The sequence below is a fragment of the Rhinopithecus bieti genome, unplaced genomic scaffold (genome assembly GCF_001698545.2).
Source record: "Rhinopithecus bieti isolate Rb0 unplaced genomic scaffold, ASM169854v2 scaffold_9449, whole genome shotgun sequence".
In the NCBI taxonomy this organism is placed as follows: Eukaryota; Metazoa; Chordata; class Mammalia; order Primates; family Cercopithecidae; genus Rhinopithecus; species Rhinopithecus bieti.
Window position 1 is genome coordinate 192,755 of NW_016806089.1, and position 21,848 is coordinate 214,602.

At 61.1% G+C, this 21,848-nt stretch overlaps 1 protein-coding gene across 1 annotated transcript in view; it reads left to right on the forward strand.

Annotated features, from left to right (window-relative positions):
• The window catches only part of BRSK2 (BR serine/threonine kinase 2), a 64,687-nt gene that overhangs the window by 16,997 nt on the left and 25,842 nt on the right, over positions 1–21,848 (forward strand). Inside the window, 1 exon segment of the mRNA XM_017874689.1 lies at positions 21,526–21,620. Within this exon segment, the coding sequence (XP_017730178.1) occupies positions 21,526–21,620 (95 nt within the window).

Sequence of the window (21,848 nt, forward strand, 5' to 3'; positions counted from 1 at the left end):
AAAAAAAAAAAAAAAAAAAAAAAAAAAAAAAAAAAAAAAATGTTTCATCGGGCTAATCTCACAATATTGACTTGTGAAAACCGGTTAATGGTAGTCTAACGTGATCATCTGGGCTCCGCTGGGACTGGGTCCCGCCGCCTCCAGGCAGGTGCAGCCTCCAGGAGGGTTTTCCCAGAGTGCGGGCAGGCCCGGCAGGGAGGGGCTGTTTGCTGCTCCATTTGCCCAGTGTGCCCTCAGATCCACAGCCTCAGGGCACCTGTGCCCTCCAGGGAAGGCCGCCTGGGTCTCCTGCCCACCCTGGAGTTGAGCCCACCTGCCCTGCAGCTAGAGCGGGCGGGGGCTGCCCAGGCGCCTCCTTCATCACCTCCTGGTGGAGGGCTCCTGGTCCCAGGTCCTTCCCCTCCAGAATCCACCTCTGAGCCCCATGCCGTCCACAGCCCATCCTCTGGCCTCCCTGGGGCGAACGGTGAGGCTCATGGCGTGGGGAGCACAGGGCGGGCCTGGCCTTGGGCCCCAGCCTCCCTCCACCACTTCCCAGAGCCCACAGTTCCACTGCTGGGGCTTTCTCTTGGCCACCTGGCCGGTTCCCCTCCCTGTGTCCAGCAGCCCCCTGCAGCCCCACACTCATGCCCCAGGGATCCATCCAGCTCCTGCTGATCCGTCTCGTAGCCCCTGGCTTTGGGGAGGGTGAAGTCCAGGGTCCCAGGTCACCATCCACCTTAGGAGTCCAGCGTCCAGCCCCAGGGCAACAGTCATGGGAGAACTGGGGAGGAGGCTGTGTGGGGTGGGGGTCTTCACACAGTGGCCACCAGGCTGGGGGTATCGTGAGGCCAAAGCCTGTGCCAAGTTCACTCTGTCTTCCCAGGAGATACCTGAGTGCTGCGGCCACTCCTTGTCAGGTCCAGGGTCTGGACCCTCAAGGACACCCCTGTGGCTGCCATCCTGACAAGCAGAATTCACCACAGACCCTCAACCTGATGGCACAGGTCAGGGTTCACATCGGAACCCTTCCCACTGGTCCCTACTACATCTGAGAGTGAGTCTGGTGGGGTGTGTGTGTGCACATCTGTGTGTGCAGTGGTATGTGTGCATATCTGCTTGTGCAGGTGTGTGGTTGTCTGCCTGTGCAGGTGTGTGTGTGTGCACATCTGCCTATGGAGGGGTGTGTGTGTGCACGTCTGCCTGTGCAGGGGTGTGTGTGTGTTTTCCTGTGCTGGGGTATGTGTGCATATCTGCCTATACGGGGTTGTCTGTCCACCTGTATGGAGATGTATGTGTGTCTGCCTGTGCAGGGGTATGTGTGTGTGTATGTGTCTGTACAGGTGTTTGTATGCCTACACAGGGCTGTGTATGCACATTTGCCTGTACAGGGGTGTGTATGTCTGCCTGTGTGGGCATGATGTGTGTCTGCCTGTGCAGGGGTGTGTGTGTGTGTGTCTGTCTGTGCAGGGGTGTGCGTATGTGTCTGCCTGTGTCTGCCCATGCAGGGATGTATGCGTGTCTGCCTGTGCAGGGATATGTGTGCACATTTGGCTGTGTGGCTTTGTGTGTGTCTGCCTGTGCAAGAGTGTGTGTACACACATCTGTGTGTGCTGTCTGACCCCAGAGGCATGGGCCTGGCTTTCCTAAGGGCCTGCAGTTCCCACTTGGGTTCTCTGCCCCGCCCCAGCCATCCCCTTCACCCCTTGCTGCCTGGAGCTGGGGTAGTCGGGGAGAGGCTGGGGCTGCAGACGGGCAGCTGGCCTCCTCATGCTCCCAAGGCCACCTCGTCTCCCTGTGCTCAGTTGTGCTGCTTGGGCCGTGGGATCGGAGCTCCTTTGCACAGGTGTTAGTCATCTGTGTTTCTTTTCTTTTGAGAATCGTGTTTCCTTAGAGAATTACCTGTCGTTGGCTCATTGAAAACAGTTGGGGTGTTGGTGGTTTTGTAATGAACTGGTCAGAGCACTTTCCATGAGGAAGGGCCGTTCCCCCCAGTTCGCTGGGGCTGCCCTACTCAGGGCGTGCTGGGGGTTTTGAGTCACTTCCGTGTCTCCTTGGAGGCTGCGTGGCGTCTGCGGAAGTTGGTGTCTGTGCCGTGTGGTTCTATTTGTGGGTGTTGTAGAGAATGCGCCGTCCAGAGACAGAGCCGCTGCTGTGGTGGGTGGGGGGTGCCTGAGGGGCACAAGGACGCTTTGGGGTGTCAGGTGTGTTGGCCCCCAGGTCGTGGTTTCACACACGTGTGCTTTAAATGTGTCCTGGCTGTTGTGTGTCAGTCACGCCTCCACAGAGCTTTGGGAACAGCCGAGATGGGGAGCCTGCCGGAGACAGGTTTTCTGAGCCCACCAGTGGCTCCAAAAGCAGAGGGAATAGCCCTGCGTGCAGATGGGATGCTCATGGCGTCATCCTCGCAGAGCGGTGACGGGCACAGAGTCGGGGTTCGGGGGTTTGTGACGTTGGCCTCGCAGAGCGGTGACGGCCCAGAGTCTGCGCCCAGTGCAGTCATGCTGCTGTGTGCAGTGGGTGCTGGGCCTGCAGACCTCGGTGCTTTGAAGGCCCCACTGCCAAGCACAAGACGCCCCTTTTGTCCTCATCAGGCTCTCTGGTCCCCGGGAGTGGATTTGGGGACTGTGAGTGCCAGGCACACACTGTGTCCCTGAGGGCTGGTTACCCACCCAGGCACACCCGTGGCCCTGAGCCAGCACAGCCTGACGCCTGCCCTCAGAAGCCCCCACCTGCCTAGGGTGGGGCCGTGGGGGAGGCTGGTCCTCCATTCTCGGGGACTGGGGGACCCCCCTTCTGGTTGAGAAGGCCACAGGTGCCCCACCCACCCCCGGCACAGCAGGGCACCACCCAGACCACCCTGGCCTGAGGAGGAGGTTTGGCAGCCGCATGGTAGGAGGGCCTGTGATGGCCCTTTTGTGCAGAAGGTGGGTGTTCCCTGGTCTCAGAGGCCAGGGCCCTTGCTGGCTGGGGTGGGGGCTCCCGCCCAGGGCCCCGCTGAGGGGGGCAGGAGCAGGGGCGGGAAGAGCAGCCGTGCGTCTGCCTTTTCTGCTCCCGTCACCATGGCAACAGATGGAGATTTGGCAGGAAGGAGGAGGGGGCGGGCTTTGGAGGAGGCAGCCCAGGTTTGGAGACCAGCTGGGGATCCTCAGGGGCCTGAGGTGGGGGCTGCAGCCTCAGGCTGGCTGGGTTCCTCCTCCCCGGCCACTGGGCCAGCCTTGCTGAGGGGAGAGTGGGCTCTGGATGTCCTCTGAGCTTCCTGCCTCACGGCCTTGCTCCTGGGCCACAGCAGCAGGAAAGGGGCTGGAGCAGGGGGCCCGGTTCTGCCCCATCTGGCCCTAGTTTGGGGAGGGAGCCTGGCAGGGCACCAGCCTCACCCTGTGAGCCCTGAGGGCCACCCCAGCCGATGGGCACATCCCCGCCGGCCCTGCACCCCACCCTTCCTCTGCTCCCCAAGAGAGCCCAAGTCTGGCCAAGCGGTGGGCAGGGGGAGGGGCTGCCCGTCACAGAGTGCCAGCTGGCCACACTCCCGGCCCACAGCTGGTCCAGCCGCGCCACCACAAGGCCAGACCTGGCTCTGCCCACAGCCCAGCCCAGCAGGTGTGTGCCGTGCTCCCTGACTGGCCAGGGCCCCTGTGCACTCACACACGTGCTCAAGGTGGAGTGTGCTCACACGTGAGGGATGCAGCCCCTGCAGCAGGGACGGGGCACCTCGCCAGCACCTGCTGGGCTGCACCTGCCGGGAGGGCCAGCTGTGCGGCCTGCCCCCGTGTGTGGAGGCTTCTGTCCATCAGCCTGACTTGGCATCCGGGCCCTCGTCTCGCCCTCCCCAAAAGAGCTCAGCCCTTGTGCTGTGCTGTCCTGTGGGGAACGTATCCTCGGTCACTGGCCTTAGCAGCAGTGTGGTGGGAGGAGTCTGAGCTCTTTGGTCGGCAGGGCCAAGGGAGCAGGTGCCCTTGGAAAATGCGAAAATGCGGGACGGGGTCGGGCTGGGGGGAGGGGTTCAGTGGTGGGGGGGCCCAGCGGAGCTGGTGTGTTTATGAGAAAACCTTTCCTGAGCCAGGGACAGTGGCTGGGGGGTCAGATATGGCAGCCCCAGCCCGGATAGGATCCTCCTGCCTGCTAGGAGTGGGCAGCGGCGACCTGGCCACCCAGAGCAACTCCGCGTCTCAGGCCTGTTGGGTCTCTGCCCCGGCCACACACAGCAACCCCGTGTCCCAGGCCCATCAGGTCTCTGCCCCGGCCACGCACAGCAACCCCGAATCCCAGGCCCAGCTGATCTCTGGCCCAGGGCACAGTCTTGGCAGTCACTGCCAGGGGGCAGGACCGCCTATGGCCCCCCACCATGCACACCCTCCCTGACTGCTGCAGGCCTGAGGGGTGGACGGGTGGGGCTCACTGCAGGTGCTGCCCCCAGCACCCCAGGCCACCTTCTTCTCGTGTTAGGAGCCCATATTCGGAACCCCCATTCCTGGGGCGGATGGGGCTGGGCAGGGGCTGGGGTGGGTCTCTCCCCATCTCATGGCTCCAGCTCAGACCTAAGCCAGGATCTCTGGTTGAAGCCAGCCAGAAGTCTAGCTGCTGTGAGCTCCCCTGGGGGCTTCTGCCTCCCACATGGTCCCTGGGGATGCCCCTCAGAACAGCCCCTCGGAGTGGTGTGCCCTGACCCCACTGTCCACTGGGGTCAGCCTGGGGGACCCTGCCTCTGGCCCACTTCTCCCACCCTGCAGCCCCTTGCACGTCTACTAGGAGACTCACAGAGGCAGGGCCCCAGGACCATGGCAGGAGACCCATCCCTCTTGGAGGCCAGGGTCTTCTGCAGGGCCTGAGCTGTCTCTGTCCAGCCCCGAGGGCCCTGGCAGTGGTATCTCTGTGGGAGGAGGGGCCCTCTGCCCAGGCTGTGCCCTGGCCTTCTGCCCTGGGAGCCCCACAGCCCACATGGGCCTTGGCACCCAGCTCCCCAGTAGGACTTCTGCAAGCCAGGAAGGAAGTGGGCATGGGCGTCTGTGTGCCTGGAGCTGAGCCACGTGGCCTGGGCTCCCTGCACTGCCCACCACCCACTGACCCTGACCACACAGGTCCGCAGCGGGGCCTGGGCAGAATGGGGAAACCAAGAGGAGGGGCCTGAACTGAGCCCGGGGTGGTGGGGCCTGGCACCCCCACTCCATCAGCCCCTCCTGCCGTCTCTGGGGGCATCAGTGGCCCCAGAGCCGAGGAGCAGCCTGAGGGGCTGAAGCTCAGGCGAGGACAGGTGGGCGGCTGCTGCTACACAGTGGTGGGCAGCCACAGCGCCCAGCCTTGCCTTCCGCCCCGAGGAGAACGGGCTGCCTCCCACACTGGACACGCAGCGCGGCCGCTTCCTCACACGCTTTACTGTAGCCAGACTTGGAAACAGTCATGTGATCCCAGGGATAAATAACTGCGTTTTTTCCTCCATCTGTTCTTAGTTTAAAAACAATTGTTTGTTAATTTAAAAGGAAGCGTTTGCTTTCAAATATAAAGAGATTCAAATTTTCCTGTATGAACTAAGATTTGTGTTAGTCAAAAATACCACACCCCAAAGTTGCCATTGTTCCATTGTTTAAAATTCTACATGCAAATGGAATCTCCAGAGGCCGGGCAGGAGGAGGACGGCCTGGGAGTGACCAGGCTGCTTCTCCTCCTGGACAGCTGTCTCCGTGCCCCTGTGGCAGTTGGAGGCTGGGGACGCCACTGCCCCACAGTGCGCTCCGGGGATCTCAGGGTGCTGGGAACTTCCCTCTGCAGAGAGTTCGCATCTCTGGGATCCCAGGATGAACTTGTGTGTGGAAAGCAGTGTTCATTAGACGCTGAGGAACCTCAGAGCGGGCTAAGGTCCAGCTTCAAAGGCAGCAATTCTTTGGAACTTAGGCCAAGGAAGATTTGTGTTTTGGAAATGGCAGATATTTTATCACTGACATTGTTTAGTGTAGGGTGATAAAAAGTAGACTGAATTTTTTAAATTAAAATGAACTTCGCATAATATAAAATTAACCATATGGAAGTGTACAATTCAGGGACCGCGCATTCACCGTGCTCCGTGGCCACCATTGTCTAGTTCCAGAACATTCCACCCGGCGGGACCCTGCACCATTGTGTCCTCTTGCCGCTCCTCCATCCGTGGGAGCGTGGCCTGCCTTCCGTTTCTGGACACGTCACAGACGTGGGTCCCAGGCCGTGCGTCCATCTGTGTCTGGCTTCCTTCACGCAGCAGAACGTCCTCAGGGCCATATCTGCTGTCATCCCCGTGGCGGTTTTCTTCCTTTTGAGGCTGAATGTGCTTGCCTGTGTTGGCCAGACCACATTGTTCGCCCGTCATCTGCCGTGGATGCGTGGCTGCCTCCACCTCGTGGCTCTCAGGAGTGCTGCACTGTGGACCTGTGTGTGAGTACCCGCTCAGGTTCCTGAGCTCAGTTCCTGGGAGCCTAGACCTGGGAGTGGTAATTCTGTCTTTACCTTTTTTAAAAAATTAGTTCATTTATTTTTTTGAGACAGGGTCTCACTCTGTTGCCTGGGCTGGAGTGCAGCAGTTCGATTCTGGCTCATTGCAGCCTTGGCCTCCTGGGCTCAAGCAATCCTCCCACCAGCTTCCCAACGTGCTAAGATTACAGGCATGAGCCACTGCACCTGGCTTGTGTTTAACTTTGAGGAGCTGCCAGACTTTCTCATTGGACCTAGTTTTAGTCGGCCTCCTTTTTTTATTTTTTTTTGAGACGGAGTCTCACTCTGTCACCCAGGCTGGAGTGCAGTGGCGCGATCTCAGCTCACTGCAACCTCCACCTCCCGGGTTCATGCCATCCTCCTGCCTCAGCCACCCGAGTAGCTGGGACTACAGGTGCCGCCACCACACCTGGCTAATTTTTTGTAGTTTTAGCATAGACGGGGTTTCACCATGTTAGCCAGGATGGTCTTGATCTCCTGACCTCGTGATCTGCCCACCTTGGCCTCCCAAAGTGCTGGGATTACAGGCGGGAGCCACCGCGCCTGGCTCTCATTTGGGTTTTCTAAGGCCCCACAGAGAAGGCAGCCCTGGTTCCCACTGGATGGCTGGCACCCCTGCCTGCCTGGGGTATGCCTCGCCCCTCGGGTCCCTCACTTTACTTCGTAGAATGAGTTGGCTTGGAGGAGCCCGTTACCTGCTCGCTGCCCACAGGGTGGTCCCGGCAGAGGACTTGGAGTGGCTGCCCCTTCTGTTGCACGGGTTCCACCATGGCCTCCTCGGCCACTGTCCCCTGGGAGGGCAGCTGTGATAAAGGCCGGAGCTCCTAGCTTTGGGCAGGTGAGTGCCCCTGGCAGTTCTGTTCTGTGATGCAGGTTTTTCAGACTGGGAAAAGTTGAGAGTTTCAAGGTCCATTGCCAGTGGGAACTGGAACCAGGCAAGCTAAACCAAGTTCATTATTGCTCCCGGCAACCCCAGGGCTCACCTGGCTCACGGGGACCTCTGCAATGGCCAGGGCCTGGGACCACCCGATCTAGGGCAAGGGGAGGGGGAGGGATGTGTTTATAAAATTTCTGTTTTAATTTCAAGTACAGTAATGTTGGCAGATAAAAACACACAAACCAAAGCACTTTGATTTTGTCAGTAACTATTAAGAGTCTGGAGGGTCCTGAGGCCGGGGGTCTCACGAGCACAGAGTGTGATGCCCGTGAGGATGTGACCACAGCATTGAGTGTTCTGTTTCCTGGGTGGCATGTCCACAATGCCATCCACTGTTTGGCAGAGTCAGTCTTCTAGAGATGCTCTTGTAAGAACAGGTTTTTAGGCTCATGGGCTCTCTTCCCGGTGCCCGTCACCCCTGCCTGAGGCTGTGGCCCGGGCTCAGCTCCCTCGGGCTGAAGGGCTTCCCACACGTCGTGTCCAACGCGTTCCCCCCCCCAGCTTTCCTTCAACTGCCGATGATGGTATTTAGCCTCGGTTTTGGAGGATACTTTTGCTGGATGTAGAATTCTGGGTTCCTTCAAGTGCTTAGCAGGTGCTACACTGTGGTCCTCTGCTGGTGAGAGGCACCCGCCACCAAGGCCCTGGGGGTGATGCTCGTCTCTGGCTGATTTTGAGGTTTTCTCTTTATCCTTCGGTTTTGTGAGTTTCGCAGTGACCCACCTTGGTGTGTTCCTCCAGGTATCTGTCCTGCTTGAGGTTCAGTGAGCCCCATGGATACACAGACTGATGTATTTAGTACATTGGGGGAAATTCTTCATTTTTCTTTAAGTGTGCCCTCTTCAGCCGAGTGTGGTGGCTCATGCCTGTAATCCCAACACTTTTGGGAGGTCAGGGAGGGAGGATCATGAGTCAGGAGTTTGAGACCAGCCTGGCCAACATGGTGAAACCCCATCTCTACTAAAAATACAAAAATTAGCCAGGCGTGGTGGTGGGCACCAGTAATCCCAGCCACTCAGGAGGCTGAAGTAGGAGAATCGCTTGAACCTGGAAGACGGAAGTTGCGGGAGCCAAGATTGTGCCACTGCACTCCAGTCTGGGGGATAAAACAAGACTCCATTTCAGAAAAAAATAAAAATAAAATGTGTCCTCTTCCCTATTTGCTCTCTCCTGTTTTGAGGGACTCCAGTAACAAGTGTCTTAGACTATAAGGGGGCCCTGCAGGCGCCTGACATGCTGTGAGGTTTCCACCTCCCTCTTTTGCTCTGGTGCTTGTCAGGATAGTTTCTGCTGGCTGGTCATCGAGGTCACTGTTCATATGTGTGGTATTACCTTACCCTTTTCTGAAAATTCTAACATTTGGGTCACCTGTGTCCTGCTTCTGTTGGCTGCTGCTTCTCTTAACGGTGGGTCACCTGTGTCCTGCTTCTGTTGACTGTTTCTTCTCTTGACAGTGGGTCACCTGTGTCCTGCTTCTGTTGACTGTTTCTTCTCTTGAGGGTGGGTCACACTGTGTCCTGCTTCTGTTGGCTGTTTCTTCTCTTGAGAAGGGTCCCATTTCCCCACTTCTTTGCATACGCCGTAACATTTTGTTGGATGCTGCGTGTTGTTTATTTAGAGCAGCAGTTCAGACTGAAGTAGGAGCCGTCATCCCGGAGGGGCTCCCTGCCTGTGTTGGTCTTGTGGGGGTTGCTCAGCCAGATCCAAACAGGACTGCAGCTGGGCTGGGGCTGGGGGCCTGCCAGCAAATTTCTGTTCAGCTGTAACACATATCAAAAGGCCTGAACCCCTGGGTGGGGAAGTTTTGTTTTTTTTTTTTTTTCTGTAGTGCCGTAAGTGCCTGTCACTAATAGAAGCTCAGTGAATACCTGATGGATTGACGGATTGATCAGTTGATTGATTGAAAGCAGCAAGTGTCTGGGAGCTCCTGGTTACAGGTGCATGTCAGGTGTGAGTCTGGGCACCGGGAGGCCTTTGCTCAGCTGTGTTTGTGGGCTCTGCAGGTGCATGTCAGGTGTGAGTCTGGGCACCAGGAGGCCTTTGCTCAGCTGTGTTTGTGGGCTCTGCAGGTGCGTGTCAGGTGTGAGTCTGGGCACCGGGAGGCCTTTGCTCAGCTGTGTTTGTGGGCCCTGGGACGTGATTCCCCCTTGGGTGGTGTTTCCAGCCGCTGGCTGCTCAGACAGCTCCGAGCACTGAGCTGTTGGGTTGGTGGCTTCTCTGCGTCTTTCTGTTACCTTGTTCTGCTCTGCAGGGTATTTTCTCATTTTTTCAGTCCTTATTTAAATAGTTTCTTATTCTAGCAGTTATTATTTTTCATGTCTTAGAGCATTTTTATGTTGCTTAGTCGTTTTGTAGACCTTGTTTATAGATGCAATCACTCAGTAAATCCTAGCACATTGGTGCAATCAACAGAATTTTTGAAATACTCGTTTTGGCCAGACGCAGTGGCTCATGCCTGTTTTCCCAGCACTTTGGGAGGCCAAAGTGGGTGGATCACTTGAGGTCAGGAGTTTGAGACCATCCTGGCCAACATGGTGAAACCCCATCTCTACTAAAAATACAACAATTAGCTGGGTGTGGTGGTGGCACACGCCTGTAATCCCAGCTGCTCAGGAGGCTGAGGCAGGAGAATCACTTGAACCCGGAAGGCAGAGGTTGCAGTGAGCTGAGATTGCGCCACTGCACTCCAGCCTGGGCGACAGTCAGATTCTATCTCGATAAAAACAGAAACAAGAATGTTTGAAATATTCATTTAACGAGGGGCAGTGCTCCTGCTTCAGCTCCAGGCTCCGCACCTCCTCCTGCACCCAGGCACGTGGTCATTAGTCTCGAAGGAAGCCTGGTTGAGTGCGGAGCCTCCTCTCTCTTGGTTAAGAGGGAACGTTGTCTCGTCTGAGTCTCTGGAAGGCAGGGCCTCTGCCTGGGGGCTTGGTGTCTGTACACGCATGCGAGTGTGCATGTGTGCACCTGTGTGTGTGTGATGGCCTAATGGGCAGGGAGTGGGGCGGCCTTGTCAGGATGGGACAGATTTTGCTGCAGGGCCAGCCCCCGCTCTGCTGGGCGTGACCCTGATTATCCCTCTTGTTGGCCCAGAGAGGGGAGAGGCCGGCTGGGGCTGCCCCCGACCTGTGCACACCCTTGGCAGGTGCTCCGGGGTGTCTGCAGCCCTGCCCAAGGCCTGCCCTGCACTCCAGCTGACACAAGTCCCCTGGAGACAGGCAGGCCCAGGCCCACCCTCCGCCTCCTCTGCCTGCCTGCTTCTAGAAGGTTCTGGAATGTTTGGAGGTTCCCCCGTCATGGCCAGGCTTCCTCTTGTTTAATTCAGGAAGGTTTGACAGGTGAGCGTGAGGTCCGCCAGCCTCCGCCTGGGCCCCTCCATGCAGGCCCTGCCTGGACCTGTGGCTCCCCCAAGTCCTGTCTCCACCCCTTGGTCCCCAGCTCCAGCCTCTTCCTCCACTGCCTGGGCTGTCCCCTGGGGACACACCTCCTCCCTGGCTGTCTCCCTCTTCGTGGCCTGCCTGGGGGATTCCTCCGGTCACTCCTGTCCTCAGCTGTAGGTGGGGCTGGCAGTCCCGGGGATTCAGCCTCCGTGTGGCGTCCAGCAGGTGCAACTCCCTGCTTTTCCGCCTGACCTTAAGAGCCTGGCTTGAGCCTTTCATGGAGAGGGCGTCTGTACCCCCCAGGGACCCCTCGGCCCTTTGGCTGGGTGCCGGCAAGTAGGTCTCAACCCCGGAGCCTGACTGGGGCCTCCCACCAGCATCTTTCATTTGGGTGCAGAGCAGAGAGGGGTTTTGGGACGCTCACAGCAATATCCTCAGATCTTCAGGGTTCAGATCTTTGGGCTGCCTGTGGGCTCCTGACTTGGCCGACCCTGGGCCTCTTCCTGGTGCAGCCCGAGGCTGCGCTTTGGAGGGGAGGGACAGTGTAGGGGCCCTCATTTAATCTTCACTTCCCAGGAGGGGGTGTCAGGAGACCCCTGAGGCTGGGCACGCCCGGGGTCACACCAAGGAGGGAGGCAGGCGTCTGCAGTCTGGCCCTGGCTCCGGCCCACCCTTGCCCATCTCGGGCTACAGAGATGCCCGCCTCTGCTTGGAAGGGACCTGGGTCCTGGAACAGCCTAGGGCTGGGAAGCTGCTTCCTTCTCCACTCTCTGGTTTCCAGTGGGAGCTGCATCCCACCTTTTGTTTGGGTGCTGGGTTAAGAGGTGGGAGCCAGGCAGAGGCAGCGGAGCGGCTGCAGTGCGTGTGAAATACTTCAGGGCGGCATGAGTTTAACTAGAGAGGTTCCTTCCAACGTGAGCAGTTGTCTCCCAAGAGACAACTGGCGCTGGTGGGCGGCGGAGGCTGTGGGATCTATTGATGTTCTGAGGATGTGCTGAGGGCCTGGCTCCTTCCTGCCCCCTGCCCCGGCTCCTGTGTCAGGGCTGTTACTGTGGGTGTGCGGGGTGGGGGTGCATAGAGCCTGGATGCCTCCAGACTGAGGAGGCGAAGGGTCAGGGAGCAGGACCTGGGCTCTATGGTCCCTGGAAGGAACGAGCCTTCAATGTCTGCGGCAAATTCAGAGGCCCCTCTCGGGGCAGGTGGGGGGACCCCCAGCCTGAGGAGCAAACCTGCCGGCTCAGCCCCGGGGTCTCTGCCTGAGATGTGAGCACGGTGGCCTGACCAGGGCCTGGGAGAGAAGGGGGCAGTTGGGGCGGGGCGGGCAGGCTGGGGGTGTCACTGGGCCTGCTGGGGGTCTAGCCTGAGGTTGGGGTGCCAGGTGGGGGGAGGGTGGCGCCTCTGCCGCATCATCGGGTGTATTCGAGGCGGGGTCAGAGCCAACTGTGTGTCGGGTGAGAGCCCAGCCCAGCCCCAGCTGTGGGCCCCCGATGGGAGCATGCAGGTGGGTGATCAGGGGTGAGCCAAGCAGACTGGGGGGCAGGGGTTGGCCAGGCCTCATCGCAGCTTACAGCCCCCAGCCCCCACCTGAGCCATTTGGTGCCCTGTGTGTGCACAGAGTCCCAGGTGGTGCCTGCCCTCCTCCAGCCTCTCCTCCACCCTGTCTGCCGTGTGCCACCCATCGGGTACTCTGGGGAGGGGTGGGGGTCCCTGTATCGCCGGGGGAGGTGTGCTGGCCACAAGGGGAGCAACTTACAGGGCCGAGGCTGGCTCAGGGTGCAGGAGGCTCTGTGGTGGGCCCTGGTGAGTGAGGAGCTGTGGGGACGATGCAGAGGGGCCTGTGCACCTCCTGAGTTTGCAGTTGCTATGGTGCCCACACCTCCAGGATGCATGGCTGACCGCAGTTCCCTGGGTGACCTCGACAAGGGTGTGGCCCAGACAGGGCCCCCGAGGTGCTGAAGACCTGCTTCCGAGGACACTCCGCTCTGACAGTCCTGTCCATGGTGCTGGACGAGCTCTGGAGACCCCACAGACATGCAGGTCTGACTGCCCAAGGCTCGGCTGCCTGTGGGGAACTGGACACGCTCCCTTCAGAGCCTCCCAGTGCCATGTCCACTCCCCAAGCCAGGACCGGGGGGTGACGGAGATGAAGCTTGTGCCGGCCCCAGCTGGGGGCCGCTGCCTGCCCAGGAAGCCCCACAGCCAGTCCCAACCTGGTGATGTGGTGTCAGGAGGATGGAAGGTCTCGCAGACCTGGGTTTCTGGGCTCCTCAGGTGTCTGTGTCCCCTCCTGGGAAAGGGAACAGAGCTTTGCAAGGCTCGAGGGGAGGGCAGTGCAGCTTGGGAGCCTTAGCTTGGCCAGAGAGCAGCCCGGAGGGTCGATGTCCAGGTACCTCCAGGGCCTCTGCACCCAGGACCTCCCCGAGAGCTGTACCTCGTGGGGGACCCGGTGCCTCATGGGGGACACAGTGCCTCGTGGGGACCCGGTGCCTCGTGGGGACACGGTGTCTCGTGGGGGATGTGGTGGAGACGTTGGGGTCATGGCTGTCCAGGCTTCAGAGACAGCAGAACCGGGGACCCTCCCCCAAGTCCTGTCCTTAGAGTCTTGAGACGGGGGGTGGGTCCGAGACCTCGTAATGCTTCAGAGCCTTCAGTGAGGAGCCGAGGCCTCCGGCCAGGTTCAGGCACGTGGAGAGTGTGCGTGGGAAGCTCTGAGACCGTGAGAGGGGCAGGGGCGTGCTGCAGCCACCGCGGTCCTGGAATTCGAGATGCCTTAGGAGGTTCCTGACAAAGGACTCTGCCCACAGACAGTTGTGTGAGCGGAGGACGGCACTCGTGAGCTCCCCGGGGCTCCACGAACAGCAGCCACTGACCAGCAGTCATGTTCTTTCGCATTCTGGAGGCGGGAAGTCCAAGGTCTGGGGTGGGCCGGCATTTCCGAGGCCTCAAGGAAGCCATGCCCCAAACCTTCCCCACTGGGCGATCCCGGTGCCCAAGCCTTCCCCGCTGGGCCATCCTGGTGCCCCAAGCTTCCCCTGCTGGGCCATCCCGGTGCCCCAAGCCTTCCCTGCTGGGCGTTCCCGGTGCCCCCTGGGCCTGCAGAAGTGCCCCCCACCATCTTGTCTTCACCCTCACGTGGCCCCCCCGCCGTGGCCCCAGCCACTTTTTCCTCGGTCTTTGATAGGAAGGCTGGTTGTTGGGTTAGCGTCCACCCCAGATCCCCAGCCATGTTATGTTGAGATCCATAACTTAGAAACCTTTGCAGAGGCTGTTTTTCCAAGTCAGGTCACATTCATGCACCCCAGGCATTGGGACACAGATCTTTTAGAGGCCACCATTCCACCTCCACATCCTCCAGCTGTGATGTGGGACCTGGTGAACCCCTCGGTGTCCCCATGGCCTCCGGAGCTGCTCCGTGAGCCCCAGGGAGCCCCAACATCCCCCTGAAGTAACAGCGGGTCCTGCCGGCCAGGTGGAGGGGAGTCTCTGCTGGTTGTCCACCTGCCAGGCCCTCACCCGCCACTGCCTCACGCGGGGGGTGCCCCAGCACTGGGTGGGTCTGAGTGTGGGGGCAAGAGGAAGAAGGGCAGGGAGAGCCAGGTGGGGACAAGGTGTCCTGGTGGGGTGGCCCCCACCTGCCCTCATGATCCCTCCAGGCAGACAGTGGGGACTGTGTAGCCAGTGTGGGAGTTGGGGGTAGGTGAGGGACCCCTTCACTGGGGTGGGCCCGAGTGGCAGGAACTCGCCCAACATTTAAAGGAGAAGGGTCCAGGACCCCTTCCCCAGGACCTGGACTGCTTTGTGCCCCGGCAGGACGGGGCAGCTACGCACCTGCCCCCTACGCACCTGCCCCCCGCCCTCCATCTGCGTCCAGCCAACAGGCTGTCCCTCCTACGCTTCACCCTCCATCCTGGCCTGGGAGGCCCAGGCTCAGGACCCATTGGAACTGCTTGGACAGAGGGAGTCCTGGGGGCCAGGCAGGGCCCTGTGGAGCCTGCTGGGGCTCTGTTCAGACAGATGGAGGCTCTGGACCTGGGCCTCTGCCAGGTGGGCTCCCTGGGACCGGCTGGCAGGGCGGCGGGACGCGGGGGCAGAGCAGGACCCCTGGCCTTCATGCTTCCCCTTCCTGGGGCTCCACACAGTACCTCGTGTGGTACCTCCATGGGCGAAGAATCTGGGGCCTTGTCGGAGACCGTGGGATCGGTGGGATGAGTGCCAAGGCCCTGCTGCTGAGGCCACGTGTTTCCCACTCAGCGAGGCTGTTCATGCCAGGCGTGGGGACTTGGACCCTGGTCCTGAGCGCTGCCCCGAGGCCTGGGATGGGAAGCCCGACGTCTTCATGGTCCTGTGCTGCATGGCCATTCGGTCCCGGCGCTCTCAGCACTTGGAGTCTCAGCTCCCCAGGTCATCAGTCCCAGCCACTCGGCAGGTGGCTCTGGTGAAGGCGTCACCCAGGGCTGCCTGGTCTGCAGGCTGGACTGGAAGGGCTACTTCCTGGGGGGTCCCACAGGCTGTGTAGGGGCCTCGGGTCCTCAGCACCTGGATGCCCTGCAGGGTGCTGCTGCAAGACATGGCCACTGGGCTCCCCTGAGCTTCCCAGAGTCCAGGAGGAAGCTGTGGTGTCCGTGTGGTCTGTGGATGAGGCCCACTCGGTCCCAGAGGCGCAGGTTGGTGACAGCGATGGGGCAGGTTGTCGCCTGTGCTGGTCTCTGGGAGCCGCCTGGGTGGGGTGGGGGCAGGACAGGGCACCCCACTCCTCAGGACATTTCCTCCCTGCAGCCTGGGCCAGGGACCGTGTTCAGCACCAAGGACAGCAGCCCATCCTGCGCGCACCCTCCCCCACCCCAAAGCTTGTCTCCTGCCCTGCGTCCTCTCCGCTGGTCTTTGGGTAGATGAACTGCCCCCGTCTTTTCTCTTGGTGGAACCCACCCCCTTCTGGGTGAGGGTGGGTAGCAGACACCCGACGGTGTCCCCAGGTGGCCCTCCAGGCCGGGGCACTGGGTGTGCACTGTGGAGATGGGAGGAGGTGTGGGGCGGGGGAGGGCGTTGGGAGGACACCCCGGGGCCGGTGCCTCAGGCCTCTGGAGAGTGGACTTGGGGCCCCATGGCTGGGGAGGGCTGAAGCAGGGCCAGGGCACGGGTGGGAGCACACACTGGAGAGAAACTGAGTCAGGAAGCTGTCTGGTGAACCCAAGGGGTAGGGGCTTGAGCACCAGGTCTCCACCGCCCAGCGGGCTCCTGGCTGCCCCAAGCCTCTTCCCTCTATGCCTCGGGGAAGTGAGTGCAGCTGCTCTAGGTCGTTACGGAAACAGCTGTTTTCTCTGTGCATGAGGCTTGTGTGCGACACAGCCAGGTCCCCAGTGCATCCCCTCACGTGACGCTGAGAGGCAGGCCCCCGACTGCCCGGGTGCAGGGCTTGGATGCTGAGGCTCTGCTGCCCTATGCGGTGCCATGGTGAGCACCCCTCACCTGTCCAGCCTTCCCCCTAAACCCAGTGCTCCGGACGGTGGGCCAGCTCCTGGCTCCTAGCCTGTGTGCGTCCATTCAGAAAAGCAAACACCAGCACACACCAGTCCCTGTGAGGCCCCAGCTGCGTGGGATGGGCAGAACCATGTGGCCATCAGGGCCTGGATGGAGGCCTGGCGGGCAGCGGGCACTGGGGATGTGTCGGGGGGGGGGGCGCTCTGCTGGCAGCTGGGCTTGGGTCTGTGAGGTGTAAATACCTGAGATGGCCCTCCCAGGGGAAGGCAGAGGCTTGAACTGTCACTTTATTCCTTTCAGACTCCGCAGGAGACAGGACACACTGGGGAGGACGCATGTAGCCTTCGGGGGTGTGCATAGTCCTGGCAAGCTTGGTCTCAAGCCTGGGTCTGTCCCAGCAAATCTGGGTTGTGCAGGGAAGGCCCTGGGGTGCCAGGAACTCGCAGAGGCCCTGGGTGAAGGCGCCACGTGTCTTCTCTGCGTGACTCCCACCTGTGAGGTGTCCTCCATCCAGGAGGTGATTGCTGGCAATGGGAATGGGGGCAACGGACAGACCAGGAGCCACGTGGTGGGGAGCAGAGAGGGCCTGGGGGTGCAGACACAGTCAGGATGTGGCAGGGTCGCTGGGAGGGAGCTCAGGATCCCTCAGCCAAGTGCAGGTGGGGAGGGCCCTGGAGTGGCCAGCAGGAGGCAAGTCCATGAAACGGGAGCCTCTGCCTGGTGGGCAGCCCCTGGGTCTGCATGCGGGGGATGGGGGGCAGCACCCCAGGCTGTCCCCATACCTGCTGTGCAACGTTAGTCTGGCGCATGCCGGGGCGGTGAGGGGGCTGCAGAGGGTCTTTCCCCGGTGCCAACGCTGCCACCCGCCCCAGGGGCCCTACCCAAACTAAAGAGCAGCCGGTCCAGCCCGAGGCTCTCCTGGCTCCTGGGCCTGCAGCCCCCCATCCCCTCTCCCCACAGCCCCACAGGCTTCCTGGGGGCAGAGGGCGCTGCCGGCAGAGCTGCAGAACTGAGCCCTCACTGCCCCTCCAGAAAGTGCCAGCCCTCCTGGGGAGCTGAGTGGAGGGGCAGGGGCTGTGCGGCTGCCTCGCCTGGCCCAGGCGGGAAAAGGCCCCTCACTTCTTGGACAGCCTGGGACTTGGGTCAGGGTCTGCTCTCAGAGACCACGTGCAGGGTGGTCCCGGGGCTCCCTTTGACTCTCCTGGCTGACTCAGGAGCACCCGAGGGCACCCGTGATAACGCGCCAGTCTGCTCCCTGAGACCCAGCAACGTCATGGCATACCTGTGGCTTCCCTGCGATGCCCTGGGGCTCCATGTGCCCGGGCCTTCCCCGTGGGGGGCACAGGGAGACTGGGCACCCGCCAGCGCACGCTCCCACAGAAACGGTTCTGGCGTGAGCTGCTGTCCCCCGCTGCTGTGTGCCGCCCGCCTCCTCAGGGCCCTGGGCAGTGATCTGTGGCACTGCGCACCTTCCCACTCGATGGCCAAGCTTGTTTGTGTAAAGACAGTAATTAGAGCTGGAATCTCAATTGGAAAATAAGCCACGAGTTCCAGGGGTGGATAACGAAGGGTGGCCCTGGGCTTCCCCACTCCAGCCTCCCGTCCCCCACCCTCCAGGCTACCGCCCAGTCAGGAGGGCCTCTCATGGCACAGTCCCCACTCCCTGCCTCCAGAAAGCGGCAAAACTGCTCATAACCCACACATTCCGCTCAGAGAACCCCAGAGCTGAGGGGGACCAGGACACAGAGGGCTGCACTGCTGCCTGGGGACCCAGGGAAGCTTTACCTCGGGGGCCACCTCCATGCTGGGTTTTGAGGTGTGTAGGAGTCTTCAGAGTCCAGTAAGGGGAAAAGGACTTTCTAGGCATAGAGGCAGCAAGTGAAAGAGGATGCAGGCAGGAGGAGTGGTCAGAGCTCCAGGACGCAGCTGGGGACGGCTCTCCTGCACCCCGGCCTGCTGCGTCCTGGCTGGCTTCACCTGAGCCACCGTGGGACTCCTGAGCACAGGCAGGAGGCTCTCGGTGGCTGTGTCTCCTCTGTGACTCTGTTGCTGTTCGAGAGGCCGCCTGCCACCTGCAGCCCCCAGACCCCAGCCTCAAGGACGTGGGCAGGTTCTGTGGGTGCGGCAGGCTCACCCCCATGGCTCTATCCCCTCCAGAACTTCCTCTGGGAAAGTAGGGGCTTGCCAGGAGTGTCTTGTTGCACATGGTCCACTGTCCTCACAGCCCTTCTGAGCCACATGCGCTGGCAGGGGATGGAACCACCGTTTCCTCATCTGTGAAATGGGGGTGAAGGGGCCCCCTCAAAGCAGCGCCTGGAGCAAGGCCAGTGCTCCGAGACTTGGCTGTCCTGATCTGTGATGGGCCCAGCAGTGCCATTTCAATGTCGGCTTCTGGGAAGTTGGGCCAGGTGGCTGTCAGGCTCCCTCCCGTTGTCAGTCCCCACTTTCTTTCCTTTTCTGGAGGTCGGACTGTGCTCTCCACACCTTTTGGCTCCTGTCATTCAAGGATGTGTGTGCACACGCTGGGAGTGTCCGTGTTTGTACATGTGTGTGCACGATGGTGTGTGTGTGCACGACGGGGTGTGCGTGCACTGTGGGTGTGTTAATTGTGTGTACATGCTTGGGTGTGTACGGGCGTGTGTACTGTGTGTGCATGGGTGTGTGCACACGGGTTACTGGGGGTGTGTGCACTGGGTGCTTGCGTGCGCTGGGCGTGTGTGTGCATGGGTGTACGTGTCGGGTGTGTGCGTGTGTGCACGGGTGTGTGCGCACAGGGTATGTGCACTCGGTATGTGGGCATGTGCACTGGATGTGGGTGTGTGCACGTGTGTGTGCATAGCGGTGTGTGCAGCGTGTGCACAGGTGTGCACTGGGTGTGTGTGCACACAGAGGTGTGCACGCACCGAGGGGTGTACACAGGTGCGTGTCTGTGCGTGTGGCCACATGTGCTGTCCCTGCCCAGGGCCCTGCTGCTCTGTAAACAGCATCCTGCCATGCTCAGTGATGAGCATCTTTTGCAGTCTGATCAGGTCTCGCCACTGTTTAATGGCTGCCCAGTGCCCTTGGTGGCTGTGACCTAATGACTTACCTCCTGTGTGGGGTCATCTTTTGTGAAAATGCAGAACCACGAGGGCCACCCTCCCTGGGAATGCTGTCCCGGCGGCCTTGGGGACTCTGACCACAGCCTCCCTCCTCCTTCACCCTGGCTCTCATGACGCTCTGGGGCAGGGTGTGGGCCCTTCATCCTTTGGGGTCTCCTGATCACTCCTGAGGGGGCTCCTGAGGGTGCCTTGTGCTGGCACTTCTGGGTCATTTCTTCCCTTCTTTGGGAGCCTCTGTCCTGGCCTCTGGCTGCATCCTCCCAGGAGTTTGTCTTGGGGGGTTTTAGAAGCTCGATGGCCTTCAGACCAGAGGCTGTCGTCAGGGACCACGCCTTAGCCTTGCAGCCATGTTTGGGGGACATTGAGCTCTTCCTCCTTTCCGTATGTGGGGCTAAGTCCTTCCTGCAGGTGCTCCCTGCCCTGGGGTGCAGGCCAGCCTCATGTCTGGGGAGGGCTGCGCTGTGGGCGCCTCCAGCTGCCCTGGATTATGGGTGAAGGGCGCCAAGCCCTCCTGAGTGCTCCTCTGGCCAAGCAAATCACAGGCCTCATGCTGGATCAAAGGCCGCCAGGGAGAGGCAGCTCCCGGTCCCTGAGCACACCCTGCAGAGGCCGCCCCCCGTCTCAGGCACTGGGCTCCCCTCTGTGCCCAGCCTGTGTCCCTGCCCGGCCTGCAGCTCCCCCTGCCTCTGGGGAAGCCCGTGTCTCCGGCAAGGTCCTGGGTTCCCCACCCGGCCTGGGCTCACCCAGATCCGAGCGTGATGCCACACAAATGAAACTGACGGAAAGGGCAGAGTAAAGCTAAAAGCCGATGGGGCAGGTGGAGTGGATGCTTAACGCGGGAGACGAATAAAGGATTAATTTCCCATAAAAATCAAAGGGCTCTTGCAAATTGATAAGAAAATGCACACATGTGCGTGCACCAGTATAAAAACAGGTGCAGGAAAGGAGCCCAGAGCAGACCCACACGGTCAGTAAACACCGGTGACGTCCCGCGGGTCACCAGGGTGAGGCCAAGTCTGGGTGAAATTTGAGCACAGCACGTGCACGGAAGGGTGGCGTCCACTAAAGCCCAGTGGGAATGCCAGCCAGGCTCTGGGTGCCTGGGTGCTCCTAGGAGGTGGCGTCCCCTCTGATAACCTGAGCCGGCTCTGGGTGTCTGGGCGCTCCTAGGCGTCCCCTGTGATAACCTGGGCAGGCTCTGGGTGTCTGGGCGCTCCTAGGAGGTGGCGTCCCCTGTGATAACCTGGGCAGGCTCTGGGTGTCTGGGCGCACCTGGGAGATGGGGTCCCCTGTGATAACCTGGGCCCCACATGATTCCAACATGCCCCAACACGGAATGGGCCCGTGAGTGCACCTGGGGACCTTTGATGGTGGGAGAGGGCCTGGGTTGTGGGCGCCCGGGGCATCTCCAGTGTCAAGACCACAGCTCGGGCCAGGTGGGGCTCAGGGGTGTGGCCGGGCTGTCCTGGGCAGGGGCAAGTACCTGGCTGTGAAAAGAGTGGGGAGAGGAGAAAGGGAGGGTGGGCCTAGGCGGGGAGGGGGACCAGGACCATGCGCCCAGCGGAGGCACATTTCCAGAGCACCCTGCCTGCCTTTTAGGTAGGTCTGGGAAGGAAGGGGCTGCGAGGCTGCGGAGGTCCAGGGCAGTGCTGCCTCGGGAGCCACTTGGGGCCCATCCTGGTGTCCTGGGGTGAACACAGGGCCGGGGCTCAGGGGCAGAGCAGTACCTCAGCAGAGGAGGGGTGCGGGTGGGGGTCTCCGCAGAGGACTGCGGGTGGGGAATATCTGCAGAAGGCTGCAGGTGGGGTCTCAGGGCAGGGTGTGCGGGGGATGACCTTCCTGGGCCATGCAGGGGCCTCGAGGGTACCCTGGCTCCCAGCTGAGGGTGGTTGAAGGCCAGAGGGAGAGGATTTGGGTGCTCTGGGACGGGGAGAGGGCGAGTGGGGCCACGGAGACCCGAGAAGCCCAAAGGGCTGGCATGGAGGGAAGACGCAGCTTTGTGGGGGCAGCAGGAGGCCAGCACTGAGCTGTTCCGGACAGCGACCCGGGGGGCGGGGCCGAGTCCGACCTGAAGTGGGTGGGGCTGCTGCTGTCCAGGATGTGGGAGGAGGCTCCCAACTTGCAGAGTCCAGCCAGGTGCTCGCTGCAGGCTCCCCGGGCAGGTCTGAGCGAGGCTTCTTCTCTCCTGCAGGCCTGGTGAAGCTTGGGGTTCACTGTGTCACCTGCCAGAAGGTGGCCATCAAGATCGTCAACCGGGAGAAGCTCAGCGAGTCTGTGCTGATGAAGGTGGGCGGGGCCGGAGGAAGGAGGCGGGGCTGGCCGTGGGGTGGGGCGGGGAATAGCACAGGGGGTGGGAGCCAGCGTTGCGGGGACCTGCGGAGCTGAGTGCGGGGGTCCTGCAGGCTCCTGGGCAGCCGCACCCCTGCTGGCCCCCTGACAGGGCGCCTTTGCCCTTCTTTCTCCCCTCCGGCCCTGCATTTCTCCTGCCCCCAAGCAGAGTGGGCACCCCTGAGG